At 30.5% G+C, this 27,175-nt stretch overlaps 1 protein-coding gene across 1 annotated transcript in view; it reads left to right on the top strand.

Moving 5' to 3' along the window:
- The window catches only part of LOC145319660 (uncharacterized), a 47,486-nt gene extending 20,311 nt beyond the window's left edge, over window positions 1–27,175 (top strand). The window contains exons 28-79 of the mRNA XM_080161936.1: window positions 526–613; window positions 1,802–1,902; window positions 2,125–2,195; window positions 2,436–2,526; window positions 2,663–2,776; window positions 3,799–3,835; window positions 3,972–4,056; window positions 4,300–4,463; window positions 4,847–4,953; window positions 5,030–5,101; window positions 5,212–5,250; window positions 5,357–5,544; window positions 5,613–5,714; window positions 9,541–9,687; window positions 9,827–9,912; window positions 10,665–10,794; window positions 11,224–11,300; window positions 12,492–12,572; window positions 12,634–12,683; window positions 13,445–13,515; window positions 13,621–13,744; window positions 13,981–14,103; window positions 14,673–17,159; window positions 17,474–18,484; window positions 18,658–18,778; window positions 19,206–19,306; window positions 19,672–19,837; window positions 19,948–20,129; window positions 20,199–20,273; window positions 20,351–20,465; window positions 20,547–20,598; window positions 20,664–20,751; window positions 20,820–20,956; window positions 21,039–21,136; window positions 21,275–21,383; window positions 21,530–21,652; window positions 21,717–21,809; window positions 22,171–22,279; window positions 22,814–22,934; window positions 23,084–23,137; window positions 23,291–23,384; window positions 23,681–23,852; window positions 23,969–24,129; window positions 24,202–24,322; window positions 24,569–24,675; window positions 25,127–25,238; window positions 25,381–25,459; window positions 26,021–26,133; window positions 26,247–26,310; window positions 26,411–26,482; window positions 26,595–26,659; window positions 26,941–27,175. Coding sequence (XP_080018062.1) covers window positions 526–613; window positions 1,802–1,902; window positions 2,125–2,195; window positions 2,436–2,526; window positions 2,663–2,776; window positions 3,799–3,835; window positions 3,972–4,056; window positions 4,300–4,463; window positions 4,847–4,953; window positions 5,030–5,101; window positions 5,212–5,250; window positions 5,357–5,544; window positions 5,613–5,714; window positions 9,541–9,687; window positions 9,827–9,912; window positions 10,665–10,794; window positions 11,224–11,300; window positions 12,492–12,572; window positions 12,634–12,683; window positions 13,445–13,515; window positions 13,621–13,744; window positions 13,981–14,103; window positions 14,673–17,159; window positions 17,474–18,484; window positions 18,658–18,778; window positions 19,206–19,306; window positions 19,672–19,837; window positions 19,948–20,129; window positions 20,199–20,273; window positions 20,351–20,465; window positions 20,547–20,598; window positions 20,664–20,751; window positions 20,820–20,956; window positions 21,039–21,136; window positions 21,275–21,383; window positions 21,530–21,652; window positions 21,717–21,809; window positions 22,171–22,279; window positions 22,814–22,934; window positions 23,084–23,137; window positions 23,291–23,384; window positions 23,681–23,852; window positions 23,969–24,129; window positions 24,202–24,322; window positions 24,569–24,675; window positions 25,127–25,238; window positions 25,381–25,459; window positions 26,021–26,133; window positions 26,247–26,310; window positions 26,411–26,482; window positions 26,595–26,659; window positions 26,941–27,059 — 8,669 coding nt within the window. The 3' untranslated portion in view covers window positions 27,060–27,175. The remainder of the gene's footprint in view (window positions 1–525; window positions 614–1,801; window positions 1,903–2,124; window positions 2,196–2,435; window positions 2,527–2,662; window positions 2,777–3,798; window positions 3,836–3,971; window positions 4,057–4,299; window positions 4,464–4,846; window positions 4,954–5,029; window positions 5,102–5,211; window positions 5,251–5,356; window positions 5,545–5,612; window positions 5,715–9,540; window positions 9,688–9,826; window positions 9,913–10,664; window positions 10,795–11,223; window positions 11,301–12,491; window positions 12,573–12,633; window positions 12,684–13,444; window positions 13,516–13,620; window positions 13,745–13,980; window positions 14,104–14,672; window positions 17,160–17,473; window positions 18,485–18,657; window positions 18,779–19,205; window positions 19,307–19,671; window positions 19,838–19,947; window positions 20,130–20,198; window positions 20,274–20,350; window positions 20,466–20,546; window positions 20,599–20,663; window positions 20,752–20,819; window positions 20,957–21,038; window positions 21,137–21,274; window positions 21,384–21,529; window positions 21,653–21,716; window positions 21,810–22,170; window positions 22,280–22,813; window positions 22,935–23,083; window positions 23,138–23,290; window positions 23,385–23,680; window positions 23,853–23,968; window positions 24,130–24,201; window positions 24,323–24,568; window positions 24,676–25,126; window positions 25,239–25,380; window positions 25,460–26,020; window positions 26,134–26,246; window positions 26,311–26,410; window positions 26,483–26,594; window positions 26,660–26,940) is intronic.

Raw genomic sequence — 27,175 nt, 5'->3', positions numbered from 1 at the left:
ATAACTTTAAAAGATCATAGGTCTTGGTCTAGGTAACTATTTTTGGAGAGATTAACACCACCTTCCTAAGAGAATTTTCTACTAAATTTTTCTATTTCAAACTATATTTTGAAATTGTGGAGGGGGGGTTGTAACCCCCCCCCCCCCACCCCAAGACTAAATTGGTTTCCCCTCCGCACTGCAATAGCCCCTAGAGGTCTCTAGGGGGCGTAGCCACCAGTTTAATACATTTAACAACAGTTTTAAGATATGCTTAAAATTAGGTTTTTTTTTAAATTAGGTATTTTAAAATTAGGTATTTTTAAACTTAGGTATTTATAGTTAGGTATTTATAAAATTAGGCATTTTTAAAATTAGGTGTTTTGTCACTGTAGGCATTTTTAAAATTAGGCATTTTTAAATTAGACATTTTTAAATTAGGTATTTATAAATTAGGTGTTTTGTCACATTAGACATTTATAAAATTAGGCATTTTTAAATTAGGTATTTTTAAATTAGGTGTTTTGTCCCCACTCCCTCTACCAGATGCATTAAAAGCTTGTCATTCTAAAGGCACAATGCTTTGGGCACCTAAAAAGCAAGGCGATGAAGTTGCCATACCAGCTTTATTTGGGTAAAATTTTTTTAATATATCTTCAAATCCAATTAATTATTGTTAGATAAGAACTGGTTATTAGCCATAATGAAATACAATTTATCATGTTATATATTTGTAATTTTCCTCAAAAAGAAATGGTATGAAAATGATAAACTAATCCCTGTATTTTTAGTTTAGACTTTTCATTTCACTATCTCCAGAAAACTGTTTTTAAGAATTCAAATATCTCTATCGGGTATAGTCCCTTTCGTGGCAACGCTCCTTAAGGGGCAATTCTTTGTTTTTTTCACAAAGCTTTTCTCCTATTTCTAGCCCCTGCGGGGGGCTCTAACCCTCCGGAGCCAATTGCCTAACCCTGTGGGGCAATCACCTAACCCAATATTAGTGATGAGAATCCGGATCCGGAATCCGCCTAATTTTCGGCCTATTTTGGAATCCGTATCCGGAATCCGTTTTTTATAGCGGATTCCGGATTCTAAATTGGTAGGCTAAAATTACCGTCTTGAGTTTTTTCTTACAACTCCCTCTTTTTGAAGGCAAAGATCACCCCCCAACCCCAGCACACCACCTTCCCCCTCACCCCCCCCCCATTTCTTCCATGATAAACCACGAAGTTGATATACCAGCTGATAACACAGAGCTCTCATTGTCAGGCCAGCGATCACGTGATGAGCTATTCAATTTCTACATAACAAATTTTAATAATTACTAATGTGATGTAAATGTTTTACTTATGCTGGAAGTCAACACTTTAAACAAATCAAGGCTTCAACCAAGTAACATAGTGATACATTAACGAAAAAAGCTATCCCTCTGTGACGGACGGCCTTTGAAATACTGCTAGAATCCGGAATCTGAATCCGGAATCCGCCAAAATTAAGAATCCGGAATCCACCAAAATTAAGAATCGGGAATCCGCCAAAATTAAGAATCCGGAATACGCAAGAATCCGTCACTTTTTTTGACGGATTCCTTCAGAATCCGGAATCCGAATCCGGCCCAAAAATTCGACGGATTCCCATCCCTACCCAATATAACCTAACCTAACCTAGAATTACCTATCAAAAGCCATTTTAAAAATATAACAAATCGCCCCTTAAGGGGTGTTGCCACAAAAGGGACTATTCTCTCTCTATCCTGAATATACTTTTGTGCAAAAATCTTTCAATTATTTTCTTATCTTATAACCAGTAATTTATTTAGAATTTCTTCAGCTACTATTATCCTTGGAATTGAGGATATAATTGATAATGGAGTTCATTTTCTTGATGATACAGCTATACCAGGATACAGTCCATTTTACTGTAAGTTTCTTATGTATAAATAATCATAAATAAATATTATAATTGCTGTCCACATAAGAAGTTATTAAAATATACAATATTACACAATAATTGTTTCTTTGAATATTGGTGTGGAAATATAAAGAGAATAGATTATATCTTATTTTCACGCTAAATTTTTTTCATTGTGACTAAAAAATAATATTTAGAGACTCTCTAAGTATATTTTCAACTTTAATTTAGATTCTATTCCATATATTGTAAATGATCATAGAGCACCTAATCCAATTGAATTGGACAAAAAGTCAAATCTGGTAAGCAAAATCTTGGTTTACTTCTAGTCAAATTATTGATCAAGAAAGGAAATTATATAGATCACATTATTCTTTAACCATCAATAATTTATTGTGGGGGGGGGGGGGGGGAAGAAAATGGTAAATAGTTTTCTAGAAAATAAGTTATATTTTGAATTTGTATTTTTTTTTTCTATTGAAATTATATTTTACAAACCAACAGGTTAAATAATTTGTTTTGAATATTTTACATTAAAATAGGCTACTGGAGAAGGCTATACACTTGTTGATGGAGTGTTAACCTATGGTGCAATTGCTGGACCAGGAAAAGTTATTTGTGAAAAACCCATCAGTAAGATTTAATTTCATATAAAATTAAAAATAATGATAAGTTTTGAGACTGATTGATGTTGTGCAAAATCTAAAAAATCTAGTTAAAAAATTAGTCTAAAAAAATATAACAGCAATTTTAATTCAAATTTTTGTAGTGGAAGGAGAAGGAACAGAAATACCTTTACTTTCAAAAGACTATGTCAAATTTAAATTTGACAAAACAAAGTCTAGTCACGTGTTTTTTGAGATGAATGAAGAAATACTCGAAGGTAAGTTTTATTTTTGTTATTTAAATATTATATTAGTAATTATTCATTATCTTATTTATGATAATTTACCTATAAAATTGTACACGGTGATTCTGAAAAAGCTGCGTTTTTCGTTTTTTTGACACAACTAGAATGAATACAGAAAAAAAATATTATATATCCTTGTTCTCTGTAAAAAAGTACATCAAATTTATGAAAGGTGTTTTTCATTATCTCTAAAAATGCGGCCTCTATTATAGGTACTTAGTTTCCAAAAATGCTTTGGGTGAAAAATATTGTGAAAGAAAAATCAAAATAACTCTTCTATTATGTATAAAAATTCTTAAAATTTCAATATTTATTTAGAAAAAGGTCTGAGAAAAGTACCTTAATAAGTTTTAAAGGTGAAATGCTTTTTAGCTCCCCACAAAAGTGTTTTAAGAAACTGCAATTTGTCATTTTTTCACATTTCTTAATTGTGATGCATTTACAGTAAAAGAACATTTTAATAACGTAGCTTATAGTACAAAGAAAAATACCTTTTCATTTGACAAAAATTTCTAAATTATGAGTTTATATCTTAATCTGTCAATTAGATGAAAGGATTATAGAAATAATTTAGGGGTTTGGATTAGCGAACATGAGCATTTTTTAAGGTTATGTTTATTAAGTATACAAAAAGAAAAATTGAATATTTGTTTACAATGAAGGAATTAAAAAAAAAAAAATTTGTAATTGGTAGAATATTTTATTTGCCCTGTTAAAATGTTGTTTTCAAGTAAATAAATTTTTTAAAGCCAACCTTAAAGCACAAAATTCTACCAGAAAAAAGCATCATACGTTTCTTTTGAAATATTTATGCTCTAAAATGTGCCGTTATTTTCAGAGATATTGAAAAAGACCTTTTCTAAGTTTAATGTATTTTTTTTTTACAGAGAACAAGGATGTATAATTATTTTTTTTGTATTCCTTCTGGTTGTATCAGAAAATCGGGAAATGCAGTTTATTCTGAATCACCCTGTATATAAAAAATATATAAATAGATTATGAAGGAGTGTCATTCAAAATAAAAAAATTCAGGTAATCAGGTTCCAAGAAAACAAAAATAATATATTTAATTGAATCTCTGAAATCAAGTATTAATACAAAAAGAATTTGCTTAAATATTCAAGTTACATTCATATTGTATTTATGCATCATTATGTATTTATTAAAGGGGGATTGACCAAAATGAAATCAAAATTCATCTGAAATTTGATCAAAATGTTTATATTGAAGAAATGTATTTTGTGTATCCTAAGGTAATGATATTTATTCACATAAATATATTTAAGTTTTATGTAAAATTGGATAAAATATACATAATTTACATGAGAAGACAGACTCATAGTTTTTTCACTTATTCTTTTTGGTTGTCTCAGAAAACTGGAAAACGCAGTTGTTTTAACATTACCCTTATACATAAAATATATAGACTAATAAATATGTAATATATGTATACATAAAGATAAAGTTGGGTGCAGGTTCAAATATATTATTTTTAGGAGAAGCCAATTACAAATTTAAAGTATAATATTCCGTCATATAAAGCATCTGAGCCTGATAATATGGTGGAAAATGAAATACCTTGGATAACAGATGATGCAGATCCAACTACAGAGGCAATAGATTTTAGATACAAACCTAAAACAGGCTTTGTAACTGACAGGTAAGATAATTTATTAGTAAAAAAAACACAATTGAACAAGCTAAAGTTATCACCTTATACTTCAAGTTATCAAAATTAAGATGTTATAGTTATCAAACTAAAGCAAAAACTTTTTCTTTGTGTTATTAAAATACATATATTCCTTGTGTCCTGCAAACCTTGTAGTTTTTAAAAATGCATCATTTATCCTATTTTTATCTATAGTAAATTTATAATGTATATTGAAAACTTTGGTCATTTCATTTGCTTATCAAAACATTTCAGATAGTTTCATATATGATTTTTCAAAAACATACTCTTCTTTAATTAATTGTTGTGTTATAACTGTATTTGCAAACAAATAAAATGAGCAAGAAAATGACAGAATAATATATATTGGTTAGGCTTGAGCTGATGATAGTTGGAAATGAAATTGAATTTGAATTAAATATTGAGCTGTATGGAGAACTAATATCTAACCTTGTTGATACTAAATTATTACAAACTGAACGTAAGTGCATAATTATCTTAATTTAGTTATTTCTATGATTATATTAGTATCCTAAAATGTCAACAATAAATTTCAGGATTAACTATAACAGACAATCTTTCCAAAGATAATCAAAAAATTTGTCCTGATGGAGGTGTACATTTTTCAGGTAGGAACCTTTATAACATGCTAAAGTTAAGCTTATATTTAACAAATGAGACAAATTCAAATTATTTTTTGCTCAATTTTATTCCTTAATCAAGCTGATATAATGTCTAGGTGCATTGAAGCAAACATTGCCATCTTCTGAATTACCGAGTAAGAACATTTAAATAGTATGTGAAATTATGTGAAATTGTAAAAATAAAGAAACTATGCAAACTGAAAATTGATCTTTGAAATTTTTAAACAATATATATTATAGTAATGGTAGTAACTTTGAAAGACAGTAGTGGAGCAAATATTCTCGTTGTAACACTTATCTACCCTGGAAGTGGAAGTAGCATTACTGTTGACATTGGAGGAACTAAAACAGAGTTTGCAGATGCTATTCTTGACACAAGAGCCAGAATTGTACATCTTCACTTAACTTGCACAAATCTGGATTTTAAGGTTTACAAAAAATATTTACTTGCAATAAAAATGTTTACCTTTACACTACAAATATGCTATGAATTTAGGTTTACATGGAGAATCAGCTTATAGGTTCTATAGTCCACACAGGAGAAATGCCAATAGTTACTGCTTGGGATTTTTCTTATGATAAAGTAGGTTTTGCAGAGGTAAATAGATTTAATTTATGTTAAATTTTTTTTTAGTGGTACAGTCATAGTAGAATGATGCTGAGGTTGATCATATCCACAAACCCTGGCTCTTTAAAAGCTATATGTTATTAAACTGTTTTTAACCTATTTTTGAATGGGGGGTCAAAAATATACTCTGCCATTTTTAGAATCAGACTGCAGGGCTTTAATTTTAATTAGGTCCCCAAGATAGTTTTTTTGGGGATTTTAAAATTTATTTTTTAAATTGATTCAGTAATTTTTACCACAGCGGAAGCATCTTTTATTTTAATTGCTTTTTTTCTTCCTTTCTTTTCATTTGTACACTCTATACCCATGATTGGATATATTAAATAAAAAATATTTGTAAAAATTAAATACTTTTTTAAAAACAATATCGTTCAGCTATAAAATCTGCATTTTTATGAACGAAAATATACAGGATTTTTGTTTATAAAAGATAGCGGCATAAATTATTGGTTTCTGGGTAAATAACTTTGTACACTTATTTCCCCTTTATTCTTGTTTATAGTCTCTGAATTTCTGGGGGGAACAAAAAGTGTTAGAGAATAAACGGAAAAAAAAACATTTTACATGTTTTTACATTTACAGCTTTTCTTACATGTCTACATAACATATTAAAATTTCATAAAGATCCGCCACTGTTTTCCCGCCGACTGCCGACTGCGGCGGCTTTCAGCTGCAAAGTACAGCTGCAGCTGCTGAAATTTATATTTTGATATTTCTAATGTAAAATTTATATAAATAAACATTTTCTGCAAAAAAAATTTCTTCTAGCTTCAAAAATAAGAAAATTTTATTGCGGCGTCTGGCAGCTGCCAAGTACAGCTGCAGCTGCCGAAATTTATGTTTTGAGATTTCTAATATAAAATTTACATAAAAATAAACATTTTATGAAAAAAAAGGTTTTTCTATCTTCAAAAATAAGAAAATGACAGCTGTTTTAAATTTTTTAGTAAAAAAGGACCTACAAACAAAGGTTATTAAATAAAAGGGCGAAGGAAGCGAAAATTGACTTTCACTCACTTATAGTCAGAAATTCATTATCAAACAGAGGACATGCACAAAAATTTTAAGCCCTTTAACTCTAATAGGAAGTGAGATAATAGAGGGGCATTGAACCCCCCCCCCCCCCAGCCGATAAAGGTGCGGCAAGAGGCCCAACTGTTAAGGGTTAAGCTTTGGAAGGGGTCCGACTGTTAAGGTTAAAATAATTTCAATTTAGATATCTCTTGGGGCTCTGTTTTCTGAAGGGTTAAGAAGGGAACATAGAATAGCTTAAACTCATACCGGGACCAATGTAAAGTTTCCCTAAAATGGAGAACTCAATCAGTTTAGTATTATCAAACCTTAAGATACAGACAAAATATCTTACTAAGTTTATATAATAGGATAGGCCCAACAAGTGTTATTTATTATTTTAAATTCTATCAGTCTAATAATAAAAGCGTAAAGAGTTTATAATGACAACACAAAAACATTTATAAAAATTACTTAATTTTTTCTTTTTTTAAATTTTTTAATGATTTTCACGTTTTCATTATGTAAATAAATAAAGCTTTATTCAAACTTAAAGGATTTAATCTTTTTCTTTGAAATTTATATGTCTAAACAGTAAAAATATGAAGTTCTTTATTACGAAATCTCAAATCATTAGATTTTAATTAAGTTTATTTATAAAAATAAAGAATAAATTTGGCAAAAAATATAGCTACAACAAGGATGACAACATCCATAAAAGCGAAGCACTGAAACGGTAGGACAAACGGACATTAACACTTGTATAGTATCTGAACTAGAAAATCGGAACATAAATGTATAAATGTCGAATCAAAATTGTAGGTAAATTTGTTGAAAAACTGCTTAAAAACAGGATAATACTTACATTTTGGACTTGATTATAGAGTTGCTTCGCTTATAATATTGTTCTTTGTTGTCCCAGGAATCAATATACCAAAAATCAGATCAAACGGATAAATAGAACACTTGAAAATTTGTTGTTAAAAAAGTAAAAAAATCAACATGTTTAAAATGGACGTACGGACATTCTGGTAATGATTATAGAGTTGCTACGCTTTCTAAATCGTACCCAACTACTACAGGAATCATCATGCAAAGTTTGAAATCGATAGGACAATTCTAACATGCCTAAATTAACGAATAAAAGCTATCTATCTCGGACGGACGGACGTACGGACGGACGTACGGACCGACCCTAATTATAGAAAAGCTTCGCTTTTAAAAAGGATTACTGCTTTATAAAACTGCCTTGATTTTAGAATTCCATTGATTTTGTTTAACAACTGTAAAAAATGAGTTTTTATGTGATGCGTTGCTTATAATCAAACCTAAAAGTGCATTTTATTCAATTATAGAGTGAAAAAAACATATAACTTGTTTATAGTTTTTTTTCTCTCTCTTTTTATTCATTTATATAATATGTATATTTAAAATAAAAAGTATTTCTTTCTTTAAATATTCATACTTTGCTAAAATGCCTTGGTTACTTTTTGCATTATATTCGCTCTAAAAATGATTTATTATCTGACTTTTGCATTTAAAATGATAGATTTTATACCAATATTTATTTCAAAATATGCCATTTAAGGCATGAAATTAATTTTGCAAATTAACATTGCAAATGTTGCAAATAACTTTTAAAAATGTTTTCTGCACATTTTCCCAGGGAGTAAGGGAGGGGACAATGGATCGAATATTAAATTTTTAGGAGTCTCAGACTTTGGGGACTGGCTTAAAGGGAATGTGCAAGAATTTAGCAGTTTCTGACTGAGTTTGGGGACTTGCGCATGAAATGCCGCTACTCGTTATGTATGTTTTGAATATTGCAGACGGGGAGAAGGGATAAGGGAAGTGGGGGCAAGGGAAATAAACACTCATTGTGTTAGTTTGGAATGTAGCAGACGGGGAGAAGGGAGGTGGGGGCAAGGGGCAAGGGAAATAAACAGAATAAAAAGGGGCAGTCATATTCTTGCTAGCAGCTGGCCGGGTCAAATAATCTTTTAATATAAAAATTACACCAAAAAACCTCAATATATTTCATCAAAAACAAGTTGTGATTTCACTTTACATGACGCTATGGAAATCTATTATTCAATTAACAATCCCTTTATAATTTCCTACAAATTTATTGGATTAAACTGGATTTCATGCCCTTTCTTTGATAACTCTTATATTGAATTAATTGCCCATTGTCCCCTCCCTTATTCCCTGACATTTTCCCCTTTCCAAAAATACCTTCTTCGTTAAGATTGACTTCAAGAAAGTATATACTTTCCGAAAATGAAATGTGAGTGGATTTGCCCCTAGCATATAAAAGGTTTGCTTCAAGAGGTTATTTGAAGATCTAACACTTCTTGTTGGTGTTCTGAGTGTTGTAATCTGCGTAGTTTTCATTTCATTCCTATATTTTTACTTTCATATCACAGAGCCCATAATTTTTTACAATAATAAAATGTTTCCAACTACTTTTTTAATGGAGGGGTAGGCCAACCCCCACTTTTTGTGTTTATTTGTTGTATAAAAGGTTTTTAGATTGGGTATTATTCTTTTGGGATTAGTGGTGTCCCAAATTGATTAAATACACTCAGAACCAGTAGCTATATTTCTTCAAGAGTGAACCCAATTGGTTAAGGGGCAACCAATATCTAGAACTTCAGACGAACAAGACAGACATTGTTTCTTTGAATTATATATTGGATAAATTTTTGCTTATTAATGTTACAATGTATCAATTTCAAAATTGATATTTATCTCATTTCTATTTGCATATATATTCTGTCATCAGGAGTGGATTTACGATGGTTTAGTACAAGCTCCCACAAGTGAAGCATCTTTTAAAAGTGATCAATTTAATGATCAATGGATTGGACAATTGTTTCCTTTGCCGAGGCAACATAAAATGCTTCAAATGTACAACATGACCTCAACAAATGTAATAAATTTATATATTTTCAATTCTAAGATTATTTTATATTTTTTTATATTTGATTAATACAAATGAAATTGAGAGCTGATATTTACATGTAATTTTAATATTTTAGTTCTATACTATAACAATAAATTGTTAACAGATCAAGGTTGTGCAAGGACATTCTCAAATAATCTGTCACAAGTCAGTAACCAACAATGTCAAATGCAATGTTGGAGATACGTTATGGTAGGCTATATACTTTTATACCTTATCAACCTAATACTCTTATTTATACAAGTTAATAGCACCCCTCCATACATAAACTTTAAAGCAGGGTGTTGGAGCCGTATTATTTTGATGCGGCTCCGGCTCCAGCTCCGGCTCCGGCTCCTACCTTAAAATTAATATATCAATTTTTTTCATTATTGAATTTGATAAAATAAAATAAATAATATAAAATATTTTGCTTTTATTTGATTAAAGCTATATAAAAGTAGAAGGATGTGTGTCTATTTGTTAAGTAACAATAGTTTTTCAGTTTATTATATGGAAATAGACCGTTGCCAAATTATAATATTACTTTAAAAAATCATTTTTAGCTAATCCGGAGCCGGAGCCGTTTTTAACGAAAAATACGGATCCGGCTCCGGCTCCACCAAAAATGTTGCTGCTCCCGGCTCCGGCTTCAGAACACTGCATTAAAGTTTAAACTCAAACCCTTATAGTTTTTTTTTTCAAATCTTAATTCTTTTGGGAGAGCTTATTGATTCTTTTTAACTTTATTATAGAACTAAATGGACAGACACTTCTTATGGTATCCACGGTTGTTACATAACCCTTTAGAAGGTTTAAGGTGGGGGGAGGGAGTTTTAATCCCAAAAATTTCCGGAATTACAATGCGACTATAAGCAATAAAACTCTTTAAGATATACCCATTTTTAATAAAGAACATAACTATGTAAAATAATCATTACAATTTTATGGTATAATTTTTTTAGGAACTACTGGGAGGATGACAGCAATCAGCAAATCTTACCACCTTCCATGGCTGTTTGTCCTTCTAATGATACAGTTATCGGAATTGAACATCACTGTGTTAAATTATTTGAAACTGAGAAAACATATGATGTAAGTTAGATAAATCTTATCAAGGTTATTTTATTATACAGTTACGAGTGGCTACACCCATAGAAGCCTTTAGGGGCACTTAAGGACTGAAGAGATGAATGTTATAACCCAATTATTTATTTAAGATTGAAAAAGAAAAAGTGAACTTTTTTTTTTTTTTTGGGGGGGGGGGGTTGACCACCTTCCCCCCCCACATTTTCAATTTTAGTTTTAAAATAATTTTTTTATTTTTTTGGGGGTGAAAATTTTTTCTAGGGACTGTTTTTCTTGGAAGGGTGGTGGTATTCTTCCACAAAAAGTTATAAATCTTCCCAGGACCTATAAAATGCTACTCTGTGAAGGAGAACCATATAGGTTCAGGGGTTAGGGAGATCCTTTGACAGACAGATAGACATCACATTAAATTGTTATAAGAGATGTATGGTTTAGGAGGCTATTAATGAGTGTGACCAAGATTCAGGACATATGCCAATCCCAGATGGTGATTTGAGCATTGGGATGCTTGGGTAAGTTAAAGGGAGTGTAAACGTAAAAATTTCTAATCTGATTATCAAATCTTAACATTTTCTAAGCACATTTTACTATAATGATCAATCAAAAACGTCTTATTATCAAAAATATGCAAGAATAATGCCTTGATTTTATGGTATTTTGGAAGGGAAAAGGAAAAAACAGGGAAAATCTGAACGTTTTTGTTCCTTATAATGTTAGTAGGAATATTTAACTTGTCATATATAGTTTAAACAATTTACTTACTGTTAAGGATTTATTTTATGATATAAGATTGCCAATTAGTTTTTTAATAACATAGTAATTAGGTAATAAAGTTCTATTTTAAACTTGTATTATTGACAACAAAAATACCTCACTGTCTACAAAGGGTTGAATCTTAGAGGTTATTTAAAACAATAATATCCTTTTTTATTGTGTTGGACAATAAATAGTCCACTTAGGAGAATTAGTTTACACTTTTATCAGACTGTTTATAAAGAAATATTGCATGTTTATTATTTACAAAGAGATGGCTAGGTTTCTGGTAAAATCCGTAAAGGTTTTGTGTTATAAGTAAAAAACAGTAGTAGAACGATAAAAATTTATGTTAAGTTTTTAAAAAAATTTGTTGTCTATAGTTCTTTTCAATAAGAAATACACATATTTAGTGAATATTATCGTTCTACTACTATTTTTAAGCCTTAAAACACACACCTTTACGGATTTTATTAGAAACCTACCCCTCTCTTTGTAATTAAAGGTGGACGAGAGATGGGCCAACTAAAGTTACTTGGATACTAATAAAAAAAACCTGTTTCTAGCTTTGTTATTGTATTTGGTATTATATAAAAAATATTGCTCATTTTTATCAATTTCTAAGTAACTATACATTTGTTTAAAGCAAGGATTATGTTAAAAATCAGCTTAACTGTTAGGAAAAATAGAGAACTATGTCAAAAAAATTAGTTTTAGCTATAGAAGGGAAAAAAGACGGCGGTAAAAGCCGTTTTTTAAGGAAACGAGAGACAGTTTTGCCCTATATTTGAGATTATATGAATAAGATGAAAGGTTTGATAATCTGATGAGAAATTTTCTCGTTTACAGTCCCTTTAAGTGAACAAACAAAGTGAATAATTTAGATAATGTTCATTATATTTATGCTAGAATGACTAATAAATAAACACAATTCTTACTTGATATTTCAGGGCATACTCAATTTATTCTGAACTTGGCTCATTTTGGCTTGGAGTCCAAAAAATAGATGGTATATGGATAAAATTAGACAGGTACAATCTTTTACTAAAACACAGAGAATAATATTTAAAAATCATTTCATATTTTTTTCAGGAAACCATTACATGTTGTTGACATTGAGGTTTTAAATCCTGAAGCACAAGGTAATTATTTAAAAATTGTTATTCTTTTGTATCATTAGTATAATCCATTAGACAAAATTTATATCAACAATTCAACTTGATCTTTGGTTAGGTTAAATTAGATTATCTTATTATTCTGCAGGACTATTACCCCTATTTAAATGATTTACTTATTGTTTAAAGCTCCTGACATGTCAACTTGCCAATTTAACCCTTATAGTTTGACAACCTTTTAATATTAAATGGATAAATAAGATAGTCAAAAGTTATAAATTGCATTCAAAGGTATACTGTCTTTGCCAGGATTGTGATATCAAATAAATGTCAAACCTCAATTATGTATTATCCCAGACTTAAAAAGTTAGTTAGTTACAGCTCTGTATCTTTTACACAAAGAAAATGAGATGGAAAAAACGGAGGGGTTATCTTCAAGGCCCACCCAACAATTAAGCGTTATATAATATAAAACTTAGAATTAAATTATAACATAAAGGGGTAGTTTCACGAAATGCATTTGAACTTAATTTAGTGAACAGCATATTTTTTGCTAGTTAATGGGTTAAACTATATTTATATGGCATATATTTGAAAGAATTCCAATTTTCTACCTCGTAGTCTTGATATTTTAAAATTGAAAATTATATCAATTAAAATTTAAATTATTTCAAATATATGCTATATAAATGTAGTTTAACCAATTAACTAGGAAAAAATATGTGGTTCACTAAATTAAGTTCAAATGCATTTCGTGAAACTAACCCTTTTACATAAGTCTAATTAAGGGAGCTGTATGATTGCTGATTCAACAAATAATTTCAAGGGAAAGATAGTTCCATGTGATTCAAAAACAAAGGTTAAAATTCTAAACATTACAAAAAGATATGTTTTTGAATATATTCGATTTTTAAAAATTTTCCTCATTCTTAGATAATAGTAGATATTCATTTACCTTATGTAGGCATACTGTAAGCTTGGTCCAGTATGTCCTGAAGGATATATATGGATGCCACCATCAAGATCTTGTGTAACTATAAAGAAAATTGGTGATGATAATCCAGACACCTCCAGAGATATTCATTCAGGTTTGATTTCTTTAAAGAATCTAAAGACAGGAAATTATGTACATTAGTTATGACAATTTTTCCAATCTTTGACTGAATATCTGCCAATAAACATAGATACAGAATTAATGAGTGTCAATTTTTCATTTTCAAAATTATTTTATGCATACATTATATGTAATATACTTATTCTCCTCTATCTACAAACCCTTATCAATAATTCACTTGAAATCACAACTGAAGAATATTAATTTCAGATGAAAGATTATGCATGGAAGACAATACAAGGCTTCTCCACATATCTCCTGAAGATGATTATGTTACTGGTGTAGACAATTTCCTGAGTGTTTATCTTCCAGAAAACTCTACTGCTCTCACAGGTAATAACATTTAAAAAAGAATAAGTAGAGATATTTGTCAACAACAACATTTTCATTTTTCTGCTTTTATTTAAGATAGAAAATGACATCATTAAGTTCAAACACAAATTAGATTATAAATTGATAGTAAAATAACAATGTTTTATGATCTCAGACAATGACAGCATGAAATATACCAGTCCATGTTTTCTGATAAAAAATCTAATTTATTCTATGTGTTTCTAAACATCCATAAAAGCAAAAATGTATTACAAGTTATAGATCTACTTGGGAGTCTAGAAAAATATTGAAATTCATTATCTACAAATGAACTAATTCAAAATTTTAAGCTTTAAAATACACTGCTGCTTTACAAGGTATATATCTACATCTAAAATATTTTATCTAACTTTTATTAACTTAGAAACAGAAATTGTGATTTCCATATTTCCATCAGATGTGTCATGTAGAAAATGAAAAGCACATTTCTTCCAAGACCCTTTATAAATATCTAAATATCATTTTTTAATGTTTAAGGAATTCAAAAAAAAAACATAAATAATATGCAATGAAAAATTACTTTTACACAGGTTGGAAAAGAACAATAACAGAAAATGGAACAGTTTACTATGGTACCAGTAGCACAATGGAAATTTGGGGTGAATCTGATATTGCTGGATCAATATTACTTATCCAAACTGACATTTTGGGTTTGAAATTAAACACAAATGGTCCAGCATCACCTGCAACTTCTCAAGGTACTGCAACCTCTACCAAACTGGAACAGACTGATAGAAGTAGTGTCTATTCCGATGACAAATACAGCAGTGTTGCTTGCCATTATAGAGAATGTAAAACAATAGATAACAAAGTTTGCCTATTTCCTTTTAGATACAAAGGAAGATTATATTCTTCTTGTATAACTCTAGACTCACCTGAAGCATGGTGTAGTATTAACACAGATAAAAATGATAACCACATTGATGACGTAAATAGTAGAGCCTTATGCCAAGCATCATGCCTTATTCAAAACTGTCCAATTGGTTTCTTTTCGCAAAATGGTAATTGTTATCATATCTCAGCAATGACTTCTATAGATATGGTTACAGATAGTCAAAAGGCAGAGGAAATCTGTCATGAACTAGGAGCAAGGTTATATCAGCCTAGAGATGTTTTATTGGATGGAGATTTCTTCAAGTCAGAGGAATACTTTGTGCAACATATGTTTCATAGTCATCAATCATTAGATCCAAAATTGTTGATGCTTGGGGCTCTTACTATAAACTATCCAGTAACAGAAGAAATATTTTACAATGATGGTACCAGAGCTTATTATTTGGAATACAAAGTTGCTGAACAAGGTGGACTAACTTCAACCACCATATCAGACCTATCTACCTACACAGATTCAGCATGTATAGTCATGTCTCCTAATGAAGTGTTTCAAGCCGAGGAGTGTACTGGTTATGGGTTAACCAAAGCACTTGGATATATATGTGAAGCAAAGCCTTTAATAACTGTTGATGGATTAGATATTGGTAAACTTTGTCATTTTCCATTTTATACTGTTGAAAATACAGAAATGTTACATCATTCATGCATTTACAATGAAACCTCAAGATATTCCTGGTGTTTCACAGAACTTGATACCAACAATGTTGGCATTCCTGACAAAACAGGTTTGTGTCCAGATGAAAGGGAAATAACATATGATGGTCCTGGATCTGGTAAACAATGTCACTTACCATTCTTATATGACAGAGTTTGGTTTGGTAAATGTGCTATGGAACCTAAGGAACATATTTGGTGTCCAACGGAATTAGCAGATCCTGGTTTAATGTTTAATGAAACTACAGATGAATATGGCCACTGTACTGAATATCTTGCAAGTGATGGTTCTAACTGCAATGTTAATTATGATAATGTTGGCGGAATGTGTGTAAGAGTATCTCCATTTCCTGAAACTTTTGAAGCTGCTTCGATCAAGTGTAAATCTGAAGGAGCCTCACTGCTTTCAATACTTGATGATACTGTTGTTCCTGCTATACAAGAGCATATTGGTTTAGTTTCTAAGAAAAGAATTGAATATCTTCCCAAATATTCTCCTGATCTTTCCTCATATTGGGTAGGTGGGGAGGTTCATCACTCCATGTGGTTTTGGGAAGGTAATGGGAAGAACTTTTCTAGATATTCAGATTGGCTAAATCAAAAAGAAAATGAAGGATGTGTACTGTATCAGTGCACTGATAATTATAGACTTACTCTTCAAGCTGGAAAAAACTTTGCATGGCAAGCAGCTGACAAAAATATTGAGAAACCTTATATTTGTGAGTCTAAATGCCAGGCTGGGTTTTTGTGGTACAAAAGGGTTAGAAAATGCCTTAAAGTGGTAAGCAAAAAATCCCAAAGTACAATATCAAATGCACTTTTTCAATGTTCTAACATGAATGCAAGATTACTTAGCTTTGAAACATGTGACCAAGCAGAAAATCTTCCATTAGATCTAAAGTTCATGATTACACAAACATCTGATCTATTTTGGATAGGACTATTTTCTAATGGATTGGATAATTTATTTCCTCGCAGAATAACAGAGGCAACTAAAGCTCAAAGACCGATTTTGAGATCTGATGGATTTTCTTCAGTAAAGGATTGTGCAACACTTCCTGATACATCAGCAACAACCCCTGAAATAGCCTTTTTGTCTTATGAAAAACCTGACATTACTCTTAATCATGCTGGTTTAGATTCTACTGATAAGAAAGGCTATATATGTGAACAAAACTTTGATTGGATATGCCCCACTGGATATCTAATGCTGCAAGAGGATTGTTATAAAATTCATAAAATTCAAAACAAATTTACTGATGCAGTGATTATCTGTCAAGAAGAGGGTGGAATTCTTGCAGAAATTCCAACAATAACAGTTCAACTTATCGTCATTGAAATGGCAAAGCATTCTATTCAGACAGAAGTTTGGACAGGATACAGAAAAGATCCAACCAATGTAGCAGAAACCCAAGATCAAATATACCATTCTACATTGAACAATGTAGTTACTTTATCTGACATTAATGGTAAGCTTTCTATAGTATTACAAGCTCTATATATTTGAAAGAATTTAAATTTTCTACCAGGTAGCTTTAAAAATATCAAGACTTAAAAATCATATTTTTTTGAATACATGCAACATAAATGGCTGTCCTGTTTTCATACAAACAGCATGTTGACTATTTTGGTGGTGCCAAAGTGATTGCTATTTACTGTAATACAAAATTATATATGTCACATGGTATTCTTGTAACATGTACTTGAATCAAACTTGTTAAATGCATTTCATGCAACTATCCCTTTTATAATTTAATGACTGATATTACTTTTCTATTTTTAGCTACTACTCCAGGTGAATGCTTGGCCCTTGATGTATTTGATTCAGAAATAAAATTTTTACCCTGTTCTGAGAAAAGACCATTTGTATGTCAGGTTAAGCAAAAACCACACCCTGATCAAATTGAAGCCATGAAATTACCTTACTATATAAATCCATTGGACACTGTTACTGAAAATAGCATTGAATCATTTGTTGGGTTTTCAGATATAGCTGTTCCAGAGACAGAATTAATGTCAGCAGCTAGTTTTATGGGAGATACTACCTCATATTTATCTGACAAACCACTATTACCAGGGTTATCAACACATAAAGGTTTCACTTTTTGTTTCTGGATTAATCCAGGAAAAATTGATGGAGAACAGCATATTTTTAGCATTGACAATATCATTCAACTTTACATGATAAATGGAGAAATAACATTAAAACTATGCCATATTAGTGAGAATCCATGTGAAATGGCTGTTTCACACAGAGCTCTTGAAGTATTAAAATGGCAGTATGTTGCTGTTGTTTATGATACATTTACCCAGCTTTGTACATTTTTTGTTGATGATACATATGGAACATCTGATGGCGAAAGCACTTTTACTACTGTTGCAACTCTTGACTTTTCTACAGTCTTTGAAGAATTTCCTACTGTTTTATTTGGCAAGAATAAAGTTGGTGATAATCCTCTTCTGGCTAAGCTCTCTTGTTTTCAATACTTTGAAAAAGCTTTGTCTAAATCTCAAATATATCAGCTGTCTAAAGTATGTCATGTTGACAAAGAATACCTTAGAGCAAAAGCATGTTCAGAGGATTCCATTCTTATTGATAATGTCTGTTATAAACTATCAGAAAGACCTATGACATATGTTGAAGCTCAGATTGTGTGTACTTCTCCACCAAACCAAAAAAGAGTTTCAAGATTAGCTTTTCCATCAAAGTACCAATATCAACAAAATTTACTTGTGATGGCAAAAAATAACAAATCAGTAGAAGCTATCTTTGTTGGAGTTGATAGAATTACAGGTGTGAAAATATTCTAATTACATTATTTTTTCTTCTTATTATCCTATATGAACAGGACAACAGGCAATATTCATGCTTTTAAAGTTGTAGTTTGTCTTTTGAAGTTGATTGTTTATTCTTACACTTACTCTTATTATAATATCTATCTCTTTCATAATATCCCACTATTTAAGAACACCCTGCTGGTGGTAATTGGATTGATAGTGATGGTAATATTGTAACTAAACTTGCATGGGCAGATGATCAACCTGTTACTGGTAACAACTGTGCAGTCATTGATTACAGTCTTGAAAAGTGCGTATCCTTATACTAAAGTAACAGGATGTCTGTGTGTCTGTCTGTCTGTGTGTCTGTCTGTGTGTACCGAAGGATCTCGCTAACCGCTGAACCGATCGGGTTCTCCTTAACAGGGTAGCTTCTCATAAGTCCCGGGAAGGTTTTTAACTATTTTGGGGGAGGGTACCACCACCCTCCCAAGAGAAATGACAAAAAAATCGAAATTTTAAAACACGTTTAGGAGACTTCAACGTCAAATGAAGAGGTATCGTACAAAAAAATTTAAGTAGAGACTTTATCAAACAAAAACATTTAAAGTGCCACTAGAGGCCTCTAGGGGCGTAGCCGCTAGTATATGTAATAGTAACATAAAAAAGAAATCACATGTATAAAATATTTTTCAAATTTGATTTTAAATAAGCTATAAAATTTAAACTACTTTTAGTAAACTGAGATCTGTTGACTGTACACACAAATTCCATTTTTACTGTAGCTCTCCAATTGAAGAAAAGCCACTTTGCCCAAAAGATCACTTCTACCACAAAGGTAACAATATTTGTAACATTAATAAATTGACTTTTTTCGTTTCTTTCAGAGCTAAGGGTTTAAAAGATTATGTGCTGTTTTCCTTTTTTCATAATGTTTTTTTAGTCAGTCAGGTTCTTTTTTGCTTTTCTTGCTTTTTGACTTTGAACCCTTTGTTTGAAAGTCTTGTTGCAACAAGGATCGTATTATTTCAAAATTTTTAATTTCCAGCAGTTTCTTAACATTCATTAAATAAACTAACAGTATTTCCAACATGTTTTTGATATTATTGAAAATAAAGGTATCTTGTCAAAGTACCATGTAGATGTTATTCTTGCAGATTAGGTGGTTGATTACTAGCTAAGTTAAGATACTCTTTTTTTCAGGAAAATGTTTTTATGCAAGCAAATTTCAAGACAGACTGAATGTATCAGAAACAAAGGAATTTTGTGCATTTAGAGGAGGATTAATTGTCCCAATAAAGAGTGTCGGCTTATTCAATTTTCTGAAAGCACATGCAATTTGGAATAATATGGACGATTTTCACATAGGAACAATATTGTTTATAGACATATTTTTAAAAATTATTTTAGTATTAGTATGTAGAGAAATTCAACATATTTGTTACAAGGACATAGACAATATTAGGTATATATATTAGGTATAAATATTACTACTGCCAAGTATTCAGATGGAACTGATTATAACTCTGACAGCTACAACTTTGAGGGAGATAACATAAAATTCCTCGATAAACTTTGTGTTTATGCAAAAAGAGGAATTGGCTTTAAACCAAGGGGTTCTGATTGTACAGATTATATGAATTACTACTGTCTGTGGAACCGTAAGTATACATTTTTATCCTTATTTATAACATTTTTTAAAATTCAAACTAAACTAGGTATTTTTTTAGCACCAGTTTGTCCAACGGATTACATACTTGCAAATCATGAAGAGGATGGACGAACATGTTATGGGTTGTCTGCAGGTATTTAACTTTAGTTTTGAGTTAATGTTATTTAGTTAAACTTTTATGTTTATAATACAATATCAAAATAATTGTAGATGCAATATCATTTGGAGATATTAACAGCACATGCAAAGGAGCTGATCATGATTTAATAAGACCAGCGCTACCTGGAACTTTACTGGATGTAGAGGCTATGCGTCAGATTGACAAGTCAGTGATTAAACATTATTCCTTTAAATTTTCTTAATAATTAAGATGTTTAATTCTATTTTAATAAACTTATAATTGAAGATACATTTGGATTGATGGAATTGCTGAGGGAACAATGGATTATGTTCCAATGGTATTAAAATTAAAGCTTTATTAAATATTAGTTTATATTATTGCTCTATATTTTAAAATATTTAGGTTGCTAGAGAGTTTTCTTTCAATAATCCTAAAGCCATAGTTGATACTTCAATAGAAAGATCTTGGATTCAGGGTTTATTAGATTCAGGTACTGTAAATAATTAAAACTATATTTATGAAACTTATGACACATTTATTACTTTGATTTCAATGAAGGATACATGGTGGAAAATATGAAAACCCCTATGAAGATGCCCTTGTTACACAGTATTGGTGGAAATGAAAATCAAATGTTTGCAGTATTTGCAAGTTTTGGAACAAGAAGATTAAGTTCTAAGAAACCAGTTATCAAGGTAAAATGAATATTTAGTTCATATATGCAGCTCTCTAATTTTTTATTATATTCCTAATAATTTTAATTTTTAACCATTTCAGTTCAAACTAGACAGTGAAAATTATCCATTTAAATGGACATTCCATATGAATGGACAAGCTGGAGAAGAAGGACAACCACACAGCTATTCTCTGGCAAGGTAATAAATAAAAATATTACAAATATGTATGGTTTGGCTTAAAATAAAATGCACTTTTTACTTTTAAATCGTTAAGTAAACCTTTTATGGTTGAGTTTAACTGTAATGCTATGACATATCTACACAGTTAAATTTCAGGGTTGTAAATGGACAACTGTTAGATGAAGTTGAGTATCTTCTTCCAGACCTAAAGGATCTTGACTTGCCTTTTAGCGTCAAAATAGTAGCTGCTAATGACACTTTTGTGGTAAATACATTTCTTTCTTTTTTTAATTTACACAAATCTATTGCTGTATACAATAACTAACATCTACAAAATAAAATTTATAGGCATGAACATTTATATAAGTAAAGTCTTAATTTTCATAATCAAATTTAATCTAATTATCATAGGTGACAGTAAATGACGATCATGAGGGAACATTGAGCTATAATACTTCCCTGTTTTCACAAATTTCTGATATTGAAATGGTTGGAAGTTTTACAGTTAATTTAGCTGGATTTACAGGAAATAAGGTATACTAGAGCACTATGAATAAATTTAAAAAGAAAATCTTTATACACTATTTCATGTATTTAGAATTGTTTGAAACTAGCCCCTAATGGTCGAGTCATATCAGTTCATGGAGATGGTTGTGAATTGGAAACACACCATGCTCTTTGTGAATACCAGGTAAATATTTTTCTTTCCTTTCAATTTAGATAAAATTTTTAACCTGGAAAATGTTTACAAATTGTATATTTTTGTATCTCTAAACCAAATCTTTATTGAGTTCAAGATTATATAGCAAAATGTCCTATGATAACTAACTTGTCTAGAAGTGCTAAATATGCATAGTATTTTGCAACACTTGTTTTGTCCCTACTAATGCTATCTTACAGTTGTGAAATAGAAGCAGTAGAAACTTCTTTTGGGTCGAGATTCAAACCTATCACTTACCTAAGTAGTAATGTTTTAACAACCTAAGTGGTTTTATATATAATTCATTATTTGTTTATTTTGAATATTTTATTATATCTTTGTTTCAAACAAGGCATGTTACACAATTGAGGGCAGAGAATGCAAGTTTCCCTTTACCTACAAGGATGTCGAACATACAAAATGTATTATGGATGATATTTTTCATCCATGGTGCCCAACAGGTATATTTCTATAAAATTTGCCCAACAGGTATATTTGTTTAAAATTTAAACCAAATCTCTTTTAATCTCATAATTAAATCACTAAACCTTTCCTCAAAATTTGTTGGATTCATAATCTATCCTATTGTATGAATTAATAAGTGTTTTTGTCTGAACCTTAAGATCTCAATAACTACTGAACTATTTGTGGTCTCTAATTTAGTTAAGTTTTACATTGGTCCTGTGATGGTTTTAGACTTTTTAATGTTCCGATTAAAGTCTTAGAATGGTTTTAAGCTATTTGTTTACCCCCTTTGAATAAAAACTCTTAGATCCTAAGGGCGCATGTGCTAGTATTAAATAAAAGAGTTTTCATTCAATTTCAAAAAGTTTCTAAGATTTAGTAAGGAAAAATTGTAAAAACACAAAATAAATTGGTAAATTTTTTTATTAAAAGAAAAAAAGAATGTTTTAAATTTGTTTTGTATTGTGAAATTGTTATTTTTGTGTCATTATTGATTTTAAGATCTTCTTTTGTTACCCCAAAATATTTAGAGATTGGAAGCAACAGTGAAATTTTATCTTGGGGATCATGCCTAAAGGACTGTCCTGTGGAAGATTATATTCCAGCTTGTGAGACTCCACCACCTGTTCCTGACTTTCCATTATTTGGCAGGAAAATAATTGCTACTAATTTCTAACTAAAATTAACTCATTACCTATAATAGTTTATTAATAATACAAATATAGAACATCAAACTGACGACTCTGGTTAATTATGATGCCTTAAATGTTTTTTAAATTGTAACAATTTTCATAATATAGTGTTCAAGCACATTTTACCTCCAGCTGGTTTGAAATTGAAAGCCAGAAACCTAGGTGAATCTAAATATATGTTTTCATAAACTTTTCTAATCATACTTATATAATACTTCAGAAAGATACTATCCTGGACATAATAACCACATAAATATTACACACAAAACATATTTACACATTGTATTATGCATATTTGATTAACCATTTGTCCAGGTATCGCCTTTGGAATACAAGAGAAAGACTTCATTATCCTACCTGGCCATACAATTCTGATAATAGAACTGATGATGTAGAAATATTCATCAAGGAATCAATTTTTCTAATGTAAACTTTAACAAACATCTGAAGTTAGGACAAAAGAGTATAGGGCCCAAAATATTTCATCAAATTACCTGTCTTAAAGTCTGCCTCTTGGGGCAATGTAAATGCCTTTCTGAAATATTTTCTTAATGATGCTGTGCAGTAGCATAAAGCCTTTGTAGTAATAACCTATCAGGGCAAACTAAATCATGGACCCTGGTGTAAAGATACCATGACAAACAAATTTCGATTTTAAATATTCAATTGACATTAATAAAATTGGATATTTGACTGTACAATTAGAGCAATCTTGATGATCTCTCATCCCTGTACAACCCAATGTTTCATGGTGACAATGTGACCTATGGATGTGGACTTGGCTACATATTCAATGGAACACATGACATAACACAACATGCTGTGTGTCTTAACAAAACTTGGCATTATAACTTTTCTGATTCTATTCAGTGTATACGTAAGTAATTTTTCAACTGTTATTTTGCAAAGCAATGAAGCATGAGCTTGTTTCATTTAATGAATTTGATCTGAATCATATGATATTAAGTTAATATTTCAAATGTATATTGATAGCTGTTTACTGTAACCAAACTGTCCCAGAATCCCCGGAAGGATCGGTTGTTGCTCTACACAATGCTGAAACATTGGCTGCCAATGATACAGATTGGAACAGTTTCTTAAAAGTTGTTAATTACACATGCCCTGAAGGCTCTGTTTTAGAGTTTCCAGATGAGGTAAACTTGCAATTATGAAGTAATTATATGAATTAATGAATTACATTGGAAGAAATATATTAAATCTTTTAGTTAACAGAGCAAACTTTGGCCATTACAAAGTTTGAGATTAGATGTGATGCAGATGCTTACTGGCGACCTGTCCTCCCACATAATCCATATCCTGAACCTCCAGAAATGCCAAGTTGTATAGGTAGGTATTATACATCAGGCATAAAGTAACATGCACTAGAAATCTTTTTCCCGTATGGTTTTGTATCCTATAAAATTCTGCTAGATAAAACACTGTTTCAAGCTCTTAAGAAAAATCATTAATTGTATTGTATCACATAGATTTTTATATGAAAAACAAAATAGAATAAACCTTTCTGGAATAACTGGAATTGTTATTAGTATACTATTTCCTTTTAATATCCATGCAAATAATTTTATTTTATAGCTATAAACTGCACTGAAGCTCCATTTCAAGTTGATGCATCTGGATTATCTCTAATGAACTGGACTGAAGAAGAGGGAAATGCAAGGCCATACAACACACATATAGAGGTAATCTATAATACAAAGTAGCTTGATGTCTGTCCGTCTGTCTGTCCCTTAAGATCTCGGTAACCACTGAACCGAATGGATTCTACTCTTCAGGGTATATACCTACTGGTCCTGTGGTGGTTTTAGGCTATTTTCTTGGGGGGTGGGACACCCCCTACCCCCCAAAAAAACAAAAAAATCCCCCCCTATTTTTTTTTTGCAGAAGATTTCCTAGGTCCTTTATTTTTTTTTGCATAAGATTTCCTAGGTCCTTTATTTTTTTTTGCAGAAGATTTCCTAGGTCCTTTATTTTTTTTGCAGAAGATTTCCTTGGTCCTTTTACGAATTTCACCTCAATTTTTTTTTATCACCTCTTGGGGCAAAGCCCCTAGAGGCTAGGGGCGAAGCCGCTAGTTAAATAATAAATTAATGTTAATTTCTTTTGTCTAATATATAAATATATATTTTAAAGTACTCCTGTGCCAGACAAGGTTGGGGTTATCCTTCTTCTGGATATAATACAACAATTAATGTTTGTCAAGCTAATGGGACATGGAGCCATCCTAATATTGAGATGTGTGTTAGTAAGTACTTTTAAAACAAAAAATTCATATAACTTTACTTTTAAAAGAAAATTAACAAGTTTTCTTTTGAAAGCAAAAGAAATTAGTGTTACTTTTTCTCACAATAAATATTATAAAAAAAAAATTTGTGCATTCTTACTAGAGCTTGATTGTCCTGTGCAACCTCCACCTTCCCATGAAGGACCTGGTGCTTTTAGAAAATATGGCCTTTTGGCAACAAAGTAAGACTTTATTGTATTTAATTATATTTATTGTCCAGGATAACAGATTTGAACATTTTTGTGTGTCTAGTAAGAATTTGTAAAGGGTTGCAATTTCTGTCCACAATTTTACAGAGGACCTAAATTTAGGTCATAGAAATTTTTGGACTATCATATAGGTCAACCCCACAAAAATAAAAGCTTCTCTACCAAAAAGGTTTTGTCATATTAGAAAAACTGGATCAAGGAAAGACAGTTGTGTTTTTTTTTGTATTTTTCAAAGGTTATTTTTGGTTAAGTAAATGTTTATTGATATAGAAAAGCTAATGTGAAAATACAACAAATGCTTTGTTTTCTTTCAATGATCTGAAAATTCTAAACTACTGAGGTCCTACAGGATAGAAGTGAAACCAATGAAACTATAAATTAGCAGATTTAGTGTCTGTGCACTTATTTTTGAATAGTGAAAGAGGGACAAAGGGAAAATAATAAGCTCCTTAAAGTATTGGTTGATAAATATTAAAAGTTTTCAAGTTTTTTTATAAATCTTTCTTTTGTAAGCTGAAATAATTGTTTACATAGGTATAGATGTCAGAATGGATACATGTTTGAGAATAATGATTTTCCCTTCTGGATGAATGAATGCAGACCTAACAGAGAATGGGCAAATCCAGATGAAGCAGTTCCTTGCAAAAGTAAGAACATCACAAATATTTGTTTTTAAAAATCATTTTCATTACAAATGTTTATTTTCTTTTTTTGACTTTAAACAGATTTTTTTATTATTAAAAATATCTCATTAATTTAGAGAGAAGATGTGAAGAACCACCTCCTTCAGCTCAACTAAGAATGGAAATTATTTGGCCCTACAAGTAGTATTAAAAAATAAATATTGAAAATGATGTCATTTTCCCTTTTAGAACATTTTAAAAAAAAACCGTTATTCTAAAGAAACATAACTAACAAATTTAGAGTAAATGAGCTTGGAGATGAAATAATTTACAGATGTCCTGCAGGAAAAATGTTGGAAATTCCTTTGCCTTAGTAAGACATTTTTTTTCATGAATTTTTTCAAACTTTTTTTATTTGTTGTAATTATATCTGCTAAAAATAATCTATATAATTTTTCTAATGTACTAATTTACTAAATATTTAGTGGGTGGGAAAAATTAGATGGAAAAACCTGGTCTGACTATGGAACAGAGGAACATCCCCAAAGAGGTAACAACATTTAATTTATGTGCTAAAATTTTTGAAATTTTTAAAAAATAAATGATCATATAACAGTGCTATTAAACAAATATCATTTTGATAATGAATAACCCAGTACTCCAACAATTTATTTTTAAAATAAAATGAAAATAAGAATGTGGATAATCTTTTTCTATCATTGTTTTTTTATAACCATGCACAGCTACCTGTTACCCAATTTAACTCATCCTATCCAGGCCTAAACGAACAAAACGCTTATATTTTGTTTCTAATTTATAATTATGATTAAGATCAAATAGTGACCTGTACCTGGATGCATGATCTTGAAGCAGGATTGAATGATACAATGATGTGGTATCCAGAGTCAGTTAGTGACTGTACAGGTCAAGTTTATAACAAAAAAATTTAAAACTATATATTTGTTGCAAAAGGACAGATCCAGTAGGTTAAATTAGTACTCAAGAATAGGAAAACTGCAATATTTAGACAATATATCAAGGGTCCAGCAAAAATGCAGTCATATGT

This window comes from Acartia tonsa, chromosome 5 (assembly GCF_053477335.1).
Source record: "Acartia tonsa isolate MP-2025a chromosome 5, ASM5347733v1, whole genome shotgun sequence".
Classification (NCBI taxonomy): Eukaryota; Metazoa; Arthropoda; class Copepoda; order Calanoida; family Acartiidae; genus Acartia; species Acartia tonsa.
The sequence above is the reverse complement of the archived record's forward strand: the minus strand, read 5'-3'. Positions and strand labels throughout refer to the sequence as shown.